The 13,007-nt window shown below is 50.2% G+C and overlaps 4 protein-coding genes across 4 annotated transcripts; 2 read left to right on the top strand and 2 right to left on the bottom strand.

Moving 5' to 3' along the window:
* Positions 1–4: 4 nt before the first annotated feature.
* N7496_002818 (D-aminopeptidase) lies at positions 5–1,621 on the bottom strand (the record flags this gene model as incomplete). Its single annotated transcript, XM_056695749.1, has 1 exon — positions 5–1,621. The coding sequence occupies one exon, from the start codon at positions 1,619–1,621 to the stop codon at positions 5–7; it is 1,617 nt and encodes a 538-aa protein (XP_056557961.1).
* A 2,410-nt stretch (positions 1,622–4,031) lies between these two features.
* Positions 4,032–5,917, top strand: N7496_002817 (homeobox domain-containing protein; the record flags this gene model as incomplete). The annotated part of the gene is made up of 2 exons (XM_056695748.1): positions 4,032–4,676; positions 4,730–5,917. The coding sequence occupies 2 exons, from the start codon at positions 4,032–4,034 to the stop codon at positions 5,915–5,917; spliced, it is 1,833 nt and encodes a 610-aa protein (XP_056557960.1).
* A 373-nt stretch (positions 5,918–6,290) lies between these two features.
* On the bottom strand, positions 6,291–7,264 carry N7496_002816 (uncharacterized protein; the record flags this gene model as incomplete). The annotated part of the gene is made up of 2 exons (XM_056695747.1): positions 6,291–7,030; positions 7,207–7,264. The coding sequence occupies 2 exons, from the start codon at positions 7,262–7,264 to the stop codon at positions 6,291–6,293; spliced, it is 798 nt and encodes a 265-aa protein (XP_056557959.1).
* Positions 7,265–8,843: 1,579 nt separating this feature from the next.
* On the top strand, positions 8,844–12,806 carry N7496_002815 (C2 domain protein; the record flags this gene model as incomplete). Its single annotated transcript, XM_056695746.1, has 5 exons — positions 8,844–9,206; positions 9,266–9,301; positions 9,362–9,736; positions 9,806–11,293; positions 11,346–12,806. 5 exons carry the CDS (start codon positions 8,844–8,846, stop codon positions 12,804–12,806), a joined length of 3,723 nt encoding a protein of 1,240 aa, XP_056557958.1.
* Positions 12,807–13,007: the final 201 nt, after the last annotated feature.

Below are 13,007 nucleotides of genomic sequence, written 5' to 3'. Positions count from 1 at the left end.
GCGTTTATAGCCTGTCAAACTGGACGTTCCTTGCCAGCCAACAGCCCATGACAACGCTGACAATTGCACCATTCTCATCCCGCTCAAAGACAACAGTCCAATCTCCAGGTGCAGGAGCATCTAGACCTCGCGGACACGTGAGGAACCAGATATCCTCCCCTAGATATCGCATTAAGTGCATAGGGCCATGGCCCAAGAAGCCCTCAAACGATCCATACAACATGCCTCCTGTTCCAGAGCAGGTGAAGACTGAATCAATCTCAGCACACCGATATTGTCCAACATAATCTGTCTTGATCTGCTCCTCGGGTTTCCGGATGCGCCTCGCGTTGACGACTCGGTTATCATCTTGGCGATGAAGCTGAATCGAATCATCACTGAAGATTGCGGACATCGTTCCTGAGCTTGCCTTATTCACATCAAAGAGAACCGCCGTTTCATCGTGGTCTGCGTAGCGGATGCTCACACGATTAGGGCCGTCTTCGCGGACAGTCAGGGCTAGTTGAGCCTCGGGATCGAAAAATGTCCCAAGCCAGCTATGGCTGACCCCGAAATCACCAGTGGTTGATGAATTCGGTTGATTTAAATCAAGAACATCTTTCATAATATACTCAGCTATGATCTCAGCATCGATTTCATGGTTGAGCATGACCACAATCGCCAAACGTTCGGATGGTGCTTGGAGTCTATGCAGACAGAACCCTCGCAGGGAGCCTCCATGACCAATTGTATCGACACCTCCAACTCTCACATGAGCCAGGCCATGTCCATATCTTGCAGGCGTCCCATCCTTGAACAACGGTGGTTCTGCAATTGCGCGATAGAGACTCTGCTCTTCAAACCAGGACTTGTCCAAGTACTGCTCATAAGCAATCATGTCTTCCAGCGAAGCTACCACACCCGCGTCGCCAGACCACTGAACACGATTGACAGCCGGTATAAAACCAAATGACCCATTGCCTTCATATCCAACACAAGGTCTAGGGAGATGTGCATTATCTTCGCAAAACGCGGCAGTCAACATGCGGGCGGAAGAGAACAGCCGCTCGGTCAGGAGATCCTCAATCGTGGACCCCGCCACTCTCTCAATAACGCGAGCGAGAATATGGAAATTGAGGTTGGAGTAAGCGTATTGTGTTCCTGGCTGGAAATGCAGCGACTTTGTCCGACCAAGCGCTTTCTTGGCATCTTCAGACAGTGTGAATACTCCGTCCGGCTGAGTACCCCAAAACATGGACATGGCCCAGTAGTCGCGAATTCCGGACTGATTGTTGCAGAGGTCTTCAATATCTAGTCCAGTATGTTCAAGAATCTCCACTTTGACTACCTCTTTCAGACTGTCTGCTAGCTGCTGGCGCACGTCTCCCCGTTTCGCTATCTCCGGGGTAGGGTTGCGTTCGAGGTCCACTAGGATCATGCATAGCATTTGTTTCGTAATCGAGCAGATCGGCATGAGTGTAGAGCTCTCCATGGGTATCCTTTGTTCGAGGTTTGCGTAGCCCCAAACATGTTGGCCAACGAGTTCACCGTCCCTCAGTACCGCAACGGCCCCACCAGGTCCGTGATAGAGAGATGGCACCTTCCCAAGGACTTTTTGGATATGCTGAGATAATCCTGTCATGATTTACCTTGAAAGTTGGCTATGGTAGCTTGGAAAGAATGGATTATACGGCAATTTGGCAGCTGGGACTCAATCTTTTCAAGGTGTGGGGTTCAACGTGAACCCGTCGGGGTCCCAAAGCGGTAAAGTGGACGCTGCCTTATCTTTTGCGAGCTTCTTTGTTGATATATGAGGAGGGTTTTAGTTTCTTCATCTGCGTAGACGGCCCAATTCTATCGTACAATATTGAGGTCATGCAATATTGAAGTCTCCTTGATGTAATCACCAAATCCAACATTGCAAGAGCATCATCAGGTTCGTGCAGCTTCTCGGTAACGGGTAATAGCCAACGATACGACGTCCCCATTTAAATGGAAGAAAACTAAGAACAAAATTTGGCGAAGCCTCCTCCACTTGATATTGACAGGAATTCCCTGTCCAGCCCAGGAAGGAGTCCATGGTAAGCGATGACATTTTTGTATAGAATGGAAATGACAATGTCTAGAAAATTAAATATCGTGCGCTCCTTTCTAACGACCATCTCGCATTCTGTGCTGTGAAAATAACAGTCTTTACCCATGCCTATTTCTAAGGTCTGATTGTCGGCCGCGGCGTATTACTTCTTTTAGGGCACGATCGACCATCATCCCGCGACAATCTGACTAGTCTCATCCTTCTAATCGGCTATGGGATGCCAAGGAAAGTAACGAAATAGTTCGGTCCAATAATATATGAGAAGTTGTACAGGTCATATAGCTCAGCCGCTCCAATGATCTGTTGTCATGGTCGATTTATCCTACCACTTCAACAGCATCCTTGGCGGTAGCTGGCCTAGCCAACTGTAGGGCTGCAACTGAAGGAAGTTTATACTAATTTTACTCTCCGAGACACCATGAAAATGAAACAAGGCCGGCAAAGGGCCATGTTCGTTTGGAACATGGCCACTGTTGGCTCTCGCTTGGCCAAAAGGCGATTTCCAAGGCTCATCAGTTATGCGAAGAGGCCACGAGGCGTATGGATTGCCTAATCCGCCGCCAACCCGTGAATCATAGGAAGTGGTATCAAAGTTTAAGCGTATCAGTCCCTGATTCGCGATGAACCATGGGTCCAATGGGGCCGAGCTTCTGAGACTATCTTTATGTCAGCTTTTATTTAGATCAGAAATATTCAGCCACCCCAAGTCTCATCGTTCGTATTGGTTCCTGATAGATCAAGCCGGCCCCCAACCTCACTCCGGCGGCGAATCAGCGATGTCGCAAATTCAATGTAAGTAGGACATCACTTGAGACAATTTCAGCATATCGCAACGCAGCGCCTATTTTCAATTAGATATCTCAAGATTGCTTGAAGGGAGTGTACTATATAATGCTCCTCGTCAAGCTAATTGGGATATCACAAACCCCCCCAAACTTCTTTTTCTATGATATATTGAACTCTCGGGTACAGAGAGAAAGCAAAAAGGAAGAACCTGCTTCTACATATACTTAAAACATGCTCATCGGTGCCTCTCATCTGGCCATTTTTGGCTCGAACGACCCTTCCTCTGGGACATCGACTGGCGATTCAACAGCCAAGCCAACCTCAGGATCGAAGCCGCAAGCGAGCTCAAATACCACAGTCAAATCTGAGTCTACAAAAGGCTCAGCACCGGTGAAATCTGGAAAAAGCTAAGATGCCGGCTTTGGAATTTCTCTTGTCTCCAAATATCAGACAGAAATACCATGGGGGAGCCGACTATTCCTGGGGCGGATGATTTGTTTCATGCTATTTTCGAAATTGATGCAACTTGACGAGCACCTTTGGCCATTGCATTATGTCACTACATTGGAGTGAGAGGGGGTGTTTCTAAATTGTAAGTCTGGCAATGGGCTGCACTTGAGGTTTCAAGGCTCATCACTAATATTCCGTTTCTAGAGACCCTTGTTGAGTTGCAAGTACCGTTTCAACACTTTGAGCATTTCAAGGAGTCAGAATGCTGGTAGTACCTCATTTTACCATGTTTTCTTTCCTTTTTCTCTCGGTCTTTCCTTAAGTGTTTTCTTTTAGATTTTTCTTTTTTGTTTCCTCTTTAGTCTCTATTGTCCATCTACGCGTTGCTACCTTTTATTTAGCCTCTATTCCTATTATCGCATATTTAGAACATTTTTGTTTTCTCTTTTCCATCTTTCACCATCTTTATTCGTATCATCTTGTTCACCTGATTATAGAGTTACTGTAGTTCAATATAAGCATGAACTGCTCCGGTACCGTCTCAGGAGTACATGCTGACTAAGCATGACTTGGGGGATAACTCCACTGTGTCCTTAACCGCCTTGGGTTAGCGGGGATGAGTCAGTGACATACAAGGTTGAATATCACGACGCCAAAGAGTCACATGCAATTTATTCAAATGAAGAGCGGATATTTCGTGGTTTGAAGCCAAAAGGCGGACATGCGTCTCTACGAAATCGACCGGAGAGGTGCTGAGAACCCGTTCCCCATGGACTCGCAACAACATTCCGACCCTGCGTCGTCCCGGCAGTTGCCACAGTCACTGCCAGACTCGGGCCTACAGAGCATCCTCGAATCCGAAATTCCTGGGGGCTGGGCACTGGATGACCCTACTGCTGACTGGAGTGCCTTGAACGATTTCTATTTTTGCTCGTCCGAGCCCACCAATCTAGATTGGCCCCAATGGGCGGGTCTTGAAACCAATCAAGATCTCACGTCGCCTACCGGGGAGAATAACGCAGAGCCTCACACAGGCCATATCTCAACCCAACCCTTTCAAGATCTACAGGATGGGAGCTCTACTTCTGAACTCCACCTTCGAAGTATTGGAAATGTTTCCCAGTGGCTTGATGGAGCTTACCGCCCCCCAGTCCCTTGCAGCCATTGTCGCAAACACCGGCTTCAGTGTCTAATTTTACGCACTACATCGGCAAATCCAAACCCGGTCACGTCATGCTCAAGCTGTGTAGCTTTGTTCCGGGAGTGCAGTCTTGCCAAGGGAGAAAAGCGTGTCGCAGCTGGATTTGAGACCTACACCCCAGTTTTAGGCCATCTGCATGGCCTGCCTGAGCACACGGAGAATATCGTGAGTGCCCAGAATAGAATCAATCAAGTGACACGGCTGACTATTATAATCAGGATGGAGATTTGCTGTCTAACTCTCATTATGGAGAGGAACGAAAAGAATCCAAACAATTCGTTCGGAAGGGTGCACGAGTCCTACGGGAATGGTTCTATCAGCACCAGGAATTTCCTTATCCCGATGATGATGAGAAAGCCCGACTCTCTCGTGAGACAGGCTTCTCTCAAAAGCGATTGTCTACATGGTTTGCCAACGCTCGCCGGCGGCAAAAGCAGAAAATTCAATCACACAATCTTGCATCTACCACCTGCATCCGGGCCGGCTCCCCTCTCGTCACGAGCACGCTGAGCTCCATGACTCCAATGGAGCGATGGCAAGCATCACCACCAGAGGACGAGTCTGTCCCTGAATCAGCCATCCAAGAAGCTATAGCTTCTGGTGATTCCGACGCTCTGATGGACCCGTTCCAATTTGATCGCTCTCCTATGGATCTATTCAACTTCGACGAGACATCCTCCCATCTTGCATCATCTATCTCGAGTGTGGGGAGTAGGGCCTCGGAGACTTCGGACAGCGTTTCGTCTGCATGGAGCTATCAGTCGGGTGGGGAAGGGGGAAGAAGCTCATTCCCACGACCTTCACAGGCAAGACGACCTCGTCGCCGTGGGCATTCACGCCAACAATCCAACGGAGAAGAACACCAATATCAGTGCACTTTCTGCACGCAGTCATTCAAAAAACGACATGATTGGACCCGCCATGAAAAGAGTGTTCATCTTCAACTGGATTCTTGGGTGTGTACACCGAATCTCATCGAGCTACAACAGCAATGGAGTGTTCAGCTAGTAGGCTGCTCCTTTTGCGATACACCATTCCCGACGCCTAATCACTGGGAAGAGCATGAATTCCAGATCTGTGCTGAGAAGCCTATAGCCGAGCGCTCATTCAGCCGGAAAGATTATTTATGGCAGCACCTGCGAAAGTTCCATGCCTGCACCAAACCCCCCGCTCCAGACCTTGATGCATGGCGTGGCACGGGGACAAATGTTCAAAGTCGGTGCGGATTCTGCGAGATTACCATGCCTACATGGGCCGTTCGAGCTCAGCACTTGGCGGAGCACTTTAGGAATGGGGCACGCATGGATCAATGGGTTGGTGACTGGGGCTTGGACTCGGCGACCATGGGCGTTCTCCGGAATGCTGTTTTGCCATCTCAGAGGGCGATCGCCAGTCCCTCGACTTGAACAAAGGGCCGCGTTCTCTGCATGTAGAAATAGACAACGAGTGCGGCTCGCGTTGGCAAAGCCTGCTGTATGTAGTATTCGATGAAGAAGGCTCCGAATAATGAAATTCTCATAATATCCTGGTCATATGAACCTGACATAGGATAAAGGACGCAAAGCGATTAAGAGCGCCGTTCCCACTTTGCTTCTATTGGGAGACAAGACTGGGGGGCTAAAATGATAATTTGAACCAGCGTAAATTCGAAAGCATATATGTTTTATTTTGCACCAAACTGAGGAGTTCCGTTTCATACAGGAATGATCTACAATTCATATCGTGAGAGGTCAATCATTCATGCCACGCTAATTTTGAATCAATCAAATCGAAAGCCTCCTAAGCAACAGCCTGCCACTCGCGGGTATACCAAGCACCCAGACCAAGCGCAAACAGTACGAGACTTCCGTCTCGAACAATGTCCCTGAATAGCTGCACCACCATCCCAAGCCCCGCTTGTTTCCCACCGAAAAGCACCCGTCCTCCAGTAAGGACCATCTCGCCAGTCACGAAGATCAAAAACGGGTTTTGGGCAGTAGCGGGCTTCGGTGGTGGGCTACCGAAGGTCGCAACTGATGCCCCAATGATGAACAGTAGATAGATGGCCACCGCAAGCGCGAACACGACATGTAGGCCCTTCCATATCCTTACAGTCTTCTGCTCCTGCTCAGTCGGCGGTTGAGATGCTCCACCTAGCATGTTGGCGAGGAATGGTGGCACACCGAGTGCAGATGCGATGGCAGCAGGGGAGAATCCTGCCGCCGACTGGCCAGGCATAGCGCCCGGAGCACCCTGGGCCGCTGGGGCACCTGGAGCGCCGGGTGGGGGTGCATTGGGACTACCAGGCATGGCGCCCAAGAGATTCTCCAGTAGCTTCAGTGTTGGGTCCTCGACATCATTCTGTTGTCCTTGATCTGGGGCCACCTGTCGCAACATGGCACGGAAGGCTTCTTGTTGGGCTTGGAGGGAATCTGCGGACGGCATATCTGGTTGAGGAGCTGATGCTGGACGGCTTTGTGGTACGGGAGAAGGAGATGGCGAGACTGCAAGCTGGGGAGATGGTGAAGCTTCTTCGCGCACTGTATGGGACCAAGCCGTTAGCCACATGGCATCACATTGAGACAGCCTAGGCGGTTAAGGCGTCGGAGTATCTGAATCACATGTTTCAAGACCTACCTGACTGGGGAGTACGGCCACTGAGACTAGTAATCTTGTCCAGGCGAGCTGAGCCTCCTCTCTTTGATTTTCGCCTCACGGCGTTCACGTCGCAGGCGGGCGGCGCGCTGGGCGGGCGACTCCTCGGGAGTAGACATTGCTGATGGGTGACGGTACACAGTGGCTCGCAAAAGGAGTCTAGGTGCGAATAGGCGTCAGGAATCCACTGGCTGGTGATGCAAAGGAGATACTGTGGCTGATGTGCGATCGCAAGTGACGAGGTGAAGTCCGAAAGTGGGCGGAGGTGAGAAGGTCCCGTGGCGATAAGCACAGCTATCACTCCACTAAAACCCAGCTGTCAAGGTTGAGCTTGCTCTATCCTCGATCACCACACTTCATCCACCTCGAGTAGATCTATCTAAACGATTGGACGGAAATTAGCTTAGGTTTAGTCTGATCTCTGCCTTCAAATATCAACAATATATCGGTACCCTTGTGATTGAGATCTTAATTGATTTCCATTAGGCATGTCTGGACTTGTGGATCTCAGCCGAACCCCTACGTAGATATATCGCTAAACACCTACCTATAGCTTCTACATTCCAACAAGGACGTGGACCTTCTTCATAAGGTTCCACAGGGCTCTCAGGTGGCTAGTATCTTCTCATGTTCCCCCGCATACCTATAGCTGCCTACTAATTATCCAGCGACTGATCAATGGGGCGTAAGATGCCCGATGGCCTTGCAAATCTTGCGGTGCGACACGCCAGGGCCGCGCAAAGCCAGTTACAAGGTTCTAGAATTGATAGAGCTGTTCTTCTCTACCTAGTGGATGATGGTAATGCACTCAAAAGATGTTATGACGATTGCTGAACTAGCAGATCGACGGTTGAAATATCGACACCTATGTGATACATCCGACGTCTGTACAACACAATCGCGCGGGGGCCTCAGCAACGAACATGGTTGAATATCCAGAGTCCTCAGCGAGGGATATATGTGGCTAGAATGCTCTTTGGTGACATAAAAATCGTGTATTATGCGTGATAGGCATCATTGATATCATCGTAAGGGATTCTGGTGACATCATTTGGTTGTACTGTTGTACTCTCTCCTTGAAGCCAGCGGATGGTCAATCACGAATGCAAAATCTTATAATTTTTTCCCTTGGTGATACTTGTACTAATAAATTTGCGAGATTCTAATTTCATAGACCAAATTAATGAGATATAGGAAGAGTTCCAGGAGCTGCTCTCTGGCGAAATCCGCTATCTTGCATGGACTCACCATGCCAAGACCAGAATCCCGCTGGGCTGGACGAAGAGGGCAACACCCCCCAGCAGGTATGGAGCCAAGAGATGTGGGGAAGGAAAGTAGATCATTTATTTATGGCTTCAGAGTCCGCAGATAAATGATGGACCCGCCAATTGTAAATCGCAATGGGGATTGGCATCGTCATAACATTTCCCGGGTTCTCGGCTGCCGATGACGTAGTTCTGGGGAGAGCTTTGGCCGCGCTGGCTGCCAGGCCTAATGGGCTGACAGCTTCTCTCGGGGTTCTATATCAATCATTTTGACAGCTCCCCGTTTGCTTGAGTTGCCCAATTCCTCAGTTTTCTTCTGCACGAAGTGGGGGTTGTCGCGAGGGAATCCTGCTTGACCACTTCCACCTACACACGACCACACTGATACCTCCCAGCATATACGCGTTCCTAGAATCCGTGTTGCACGACCAAAATGGCGTCTACCGGCCAGGGAACTGGTGAACCCGACCGCCACCGCGTTGGTGAACATTGGAGCGGTGCCAATCCCATTCCTACTGTGCAGAAATTCATCGAGCGCCTCGACGTGGAGAAGAAGGAGCGGGACAAGAGAATTGATGCAGAAAACAAGGCCAGAAAGCAACGGGCAGCTTTGAAACAGCAAGAGCAATATAAGTCTGGAAGACCGGATGATGGAGCACAAACAGAGGTTATGGTCCATGAGGCCCGTGAAGTTGCTCAAGCCAATGTTCGCATGGTGACCGATCCGACAACTGGAAAAGAGATTGGAGTCGAGGATCAAGGACCTTCTTCAATGGAAGCTGTCAAGAACCCAAAGGTTTGTCACATTTCTTGCCATAGGCCTTACGAATACCATTGACTGATCAATTTCCACAGTTAACCGTACCCAACGCCAATCTTGGTCGACCGACTGTGAGCACAAATCCGTAACATATGACTTGTATTGAAGCACAGTGTTGATGAGATCTTTAGGAACACAAAACCAGCCATGATCAAGAGCTCTCCGAGTACAAGGAGAAGCAAGACATCACCGCTCCTCCTGATCCCATTGCCGAAGGCACGACCTCCGACGTTCCTATCCGTGGCGAGAAGACCAACATCCTCTTCCACCCTACTCCCACAGTCTCATACAAGCCTATGTTTGACCAACTAGAGAAGCGCGGAACAGCACTATGTATTGCAATTCCCTTTGCAATCATTGTTCTCGGGCGGGCCTTTGGAGGCTCCCTCCTCGGACTCATTCCGCTAGCATTTTGCGTTACGAGCGGTGTCTGGCTATGGGTGCAAGAGGTAATCAAGAGTGGCAAGGAAATGGAATGGAGCAGTGAGCAGATGCGCGGTCAAATGGTACAATCCCCACCTCTTTCAATCAATGCCTTGATATTTTCACATGCTGACCAAAGATAATCTCAAAAGGCCACTGCGAATCTACTTCCAGAATCTGTCGAATGGATGAATTCCTTCCTGACCGTGGCGTGGGGACTTATGAATCCTGAGATGTTGACACCCATGGCCGACACAATCGAAGATATTATGCAAGCATCCGCTCCCAAGGTCGTCGAGAACGTCCGAATTGCGGAGATAGACCAAGGAAACAACCCCTTGCGAATCCTTAGTATGCGTGCTCTACCCGACGAGCACGTCCAGAATCTCAAAGATAACATTCATGAGGAAAATATCAAGAACAAGGATCCACAAGAGGCTGCAGCCGCCGAAGAAGGTGGGAGCTACTACAATATGGAAGCTTCTTTTGCATACCACGCAAAGCCTAGTAGCGGATCTGCTTCGTCGAAGGCTCGCAATATGCATATGCACTTGGTCTTCTATTTGGGTATCCGTGGTCTATTTGGGGTTCCGTTCCCGGTTTTTGTCGAGTTGACCGAGCTGGTTGGTACAGTCCGACTGCGCTTCCAATTGATGCCTGAGCCACCATTCATGAAGGAGGTAACTTTCAGTTTAGTGGGTATTCCACACGTACGTGCAGGCTGCGTGCCTATGATCCGTCGTGGTGTGAACATTCTTAATCTTCCTTTGATCTCAAATTTTGTCAACTATGCTATCGGTGCCGCCTGCGCCATGTTCGCAGCCCCAAAGTCGATGACTATGGATCTTAGCATGATGCTAAAGGGTGACGATATCCACAAGGATACTCTAGCGCTTGGTGTCATGTGGATTCGTATTCACCGTGCAGTTGGCCTGAGCAAGCAAGACCGACGTGGTAGTGAAGGTGGTGGCAGTGACCCGTACATTAACCTGTCGTTCTCAAAGTATGGCAAGCCCATGTACTGCACTCGTGTTATCACGGACGACCTCAACCCCATCTGGGAAGAGACTGCTGCGCTTATTGTCACACCGGAGCTGATCAAAGCGGATGAAAACCTTAGCATTGAGCTCTGGGACTCGGACCGTAACACGGCGGACGATATCTGCGGTAAAGTTGAGCTACCCATTCGGGAAATGCTCCAGCATCCCGGCCGCATGTATCCTCAGGTCTCCAAACTGCAAGGTCTAGACGATGGCAGCGAGATGCCGGGTCAGCTACACTGGGAAGTTGGATACTTTGGCAAGCCCAAGTTGCGCCCCGAGCTGCGCACAGATGGCAAGAAGAAGGATCTTCCTGATAACCTTAAGGGAGACCCAAGGTTTGAAGATGAGAAGGGAACTATCACTAATGATGAAGAGGATGCTGTTATGCACACCCCGCCGGATCCTATCTGGCCTAGCGGCATCGTGCATATTGTGGTGCATCAGATCGTGAACCTTCAATTGAATAACATCAAGGGCAGTGAAGGGAACCGCAAGGGTAGGGAGTATGAACCTGCGAAGCCCTTCGGCGAGAACACCGAGGAAGAGGGCGACCATTTGCCCACCAGTTATTGCAAGATCATGCTCAATGATCAGTTGGTATGTTTTACGCCCCGTGTTTTCAGGTCATGTATTAACCAGAACTTCATAGATCTACCGCACTCGTCCGAAGGCTGTGAGCTCCAAGCCCATCTTCAATGCCGGAACAGAGCGCTTTGTGCGTGACTGGCGATCTGCCGTGGTCACCATCACCGTGCGAGACCAGCGTTATCGCGAACACGACCCAATTCTAGGCGTCGTTCCCATCAAGCTCTCCGATCTTCTGCAGACCAGCTCACAGGTCACCCGCTGGTACCCTCTCGATGGTGGTGTCGGCTTTGGACGCATTCGTATCTCCATTCTCCTTCGCCACGTTGAGACCAAGCTCCCACCAAACATGCTGGGCTGGGACGTTGGCACCTTCGAGTTCGTTAGCAACAAGATCCTTGCCAAGGACTATGGACGACAGTGCAAGATCAAGCTACGCACTGGCGGTAGCACGGGCAAGATTACTCGCAAGGCTGGAAACCTGGATGGCAACGATCTGAGCTACGATATCTCCGACGAGACTTTCCGAGATAGCCTCCGCATGCCAGTGAAGCACAGATACCGTTCCCCAGTTGTCTTTGAGTTCCACAACCAAGGCAAGCGGGGCGCAGCCGCATACGCAGTCCTCTGGCTCCAGCATCTAGTCGACAACGAAGAAACCGACATCGACATTCCAATCTGGACAACAAAGAGCGGTGCCCGCCTCACACAAAACTACATCACCGAAAAGAACTGGAAAGCTAAGGAGGTCCCTGGACTGGAAGACCTGACCGAAGTTGGCCGGCTGCAGTTCAAGTGCAAGTTCTCCCCGGGCATCGACGAGTCGCACGAGCAATTCGTCACTGATAACGACTCGCGCGAGACCTTTGAGACGTGGGAAGCTTGCATGTCGCAGGGTGTTCGCTCGCGCAGCGTCTCAGTCGAGGTTCCCCGCGAAACCCAAGAGAAACACAAGCAGTCGCTCATTGATGGCCGCGATGTCCTCAAGCAAGCTGATCCCAACGAGCGACGCCGGTGGATTGACCGTGACGGTCATGACTGGAGCGGTGCATTCGGTCACGACCCCCGCGCATACACAGACTCTAATGGTCATAAGGTTGCTGAGCCTGGACGCGACGAGCCACAGCATGACCCTGTTACGCCGCCTCCATTGAAGGGTCAGTCTTCTCCCAATTCAGACGCACAGAACGGGACTCAGGTGATGAATACGCACGATGGTGAAGCTACCTCCGACTCGGATGACTCCGAGACAGAGTCATCCTCGTCCTGGACCCCGTCGACTGTTAGTCCCACCGCGGACGCGGGATCATCGCGGGCTAGCAGTAGCCAGCTAAGCCAGAGCCAGATCAACAAGGTCAATAAGCGAAGTGAGCAGCGTCAGCAACGTGGAATGATGCAGTGGAAATCTGCGCGAAATGCTGTGTTTGCAAAGGACGAGGCCAAGTTTGCGCTGAGGAAGATGAAAAAGAAGATTGGGATGGGCGATCTGACTGGTCGCGAGCCGGACGTTGAGACAGAGACATGAGAAAGATGAACATATCACGAGATGTCACGAGTTGAGTAGACCCGCTGGATGGTGATTGGGTGTATATTCGGGTTCAGAGTTTCTGTAAAAGGCGTTGGTTGGCGGTTGTGTGACACATTACGATGCTTATGCCTCTATGAATATGGATATCTCACATCTGTGTTAGTTTCTCGAGGATCCTCGAATTGAACGTAGGTTTAG

This window comes from Penicillium cataractarum (genome assembly GCF_028827025.1).
Source record: "Penicillium cataractarum strain IBT 29864 chromosome Unknown utg000002l, whole genome shotgun sequence".
In the NCBI taxonomy this organism is placed as follows: Eukaryota; Fungi; Ascomycota; class Eurotiomycetes; order Eurotiales; family Aspergillaceae; genus Penicillium; species Penicillium cataractarum.
This window is presented reverse-complemented; position numbering and strand designations above follow the sequence as displayed.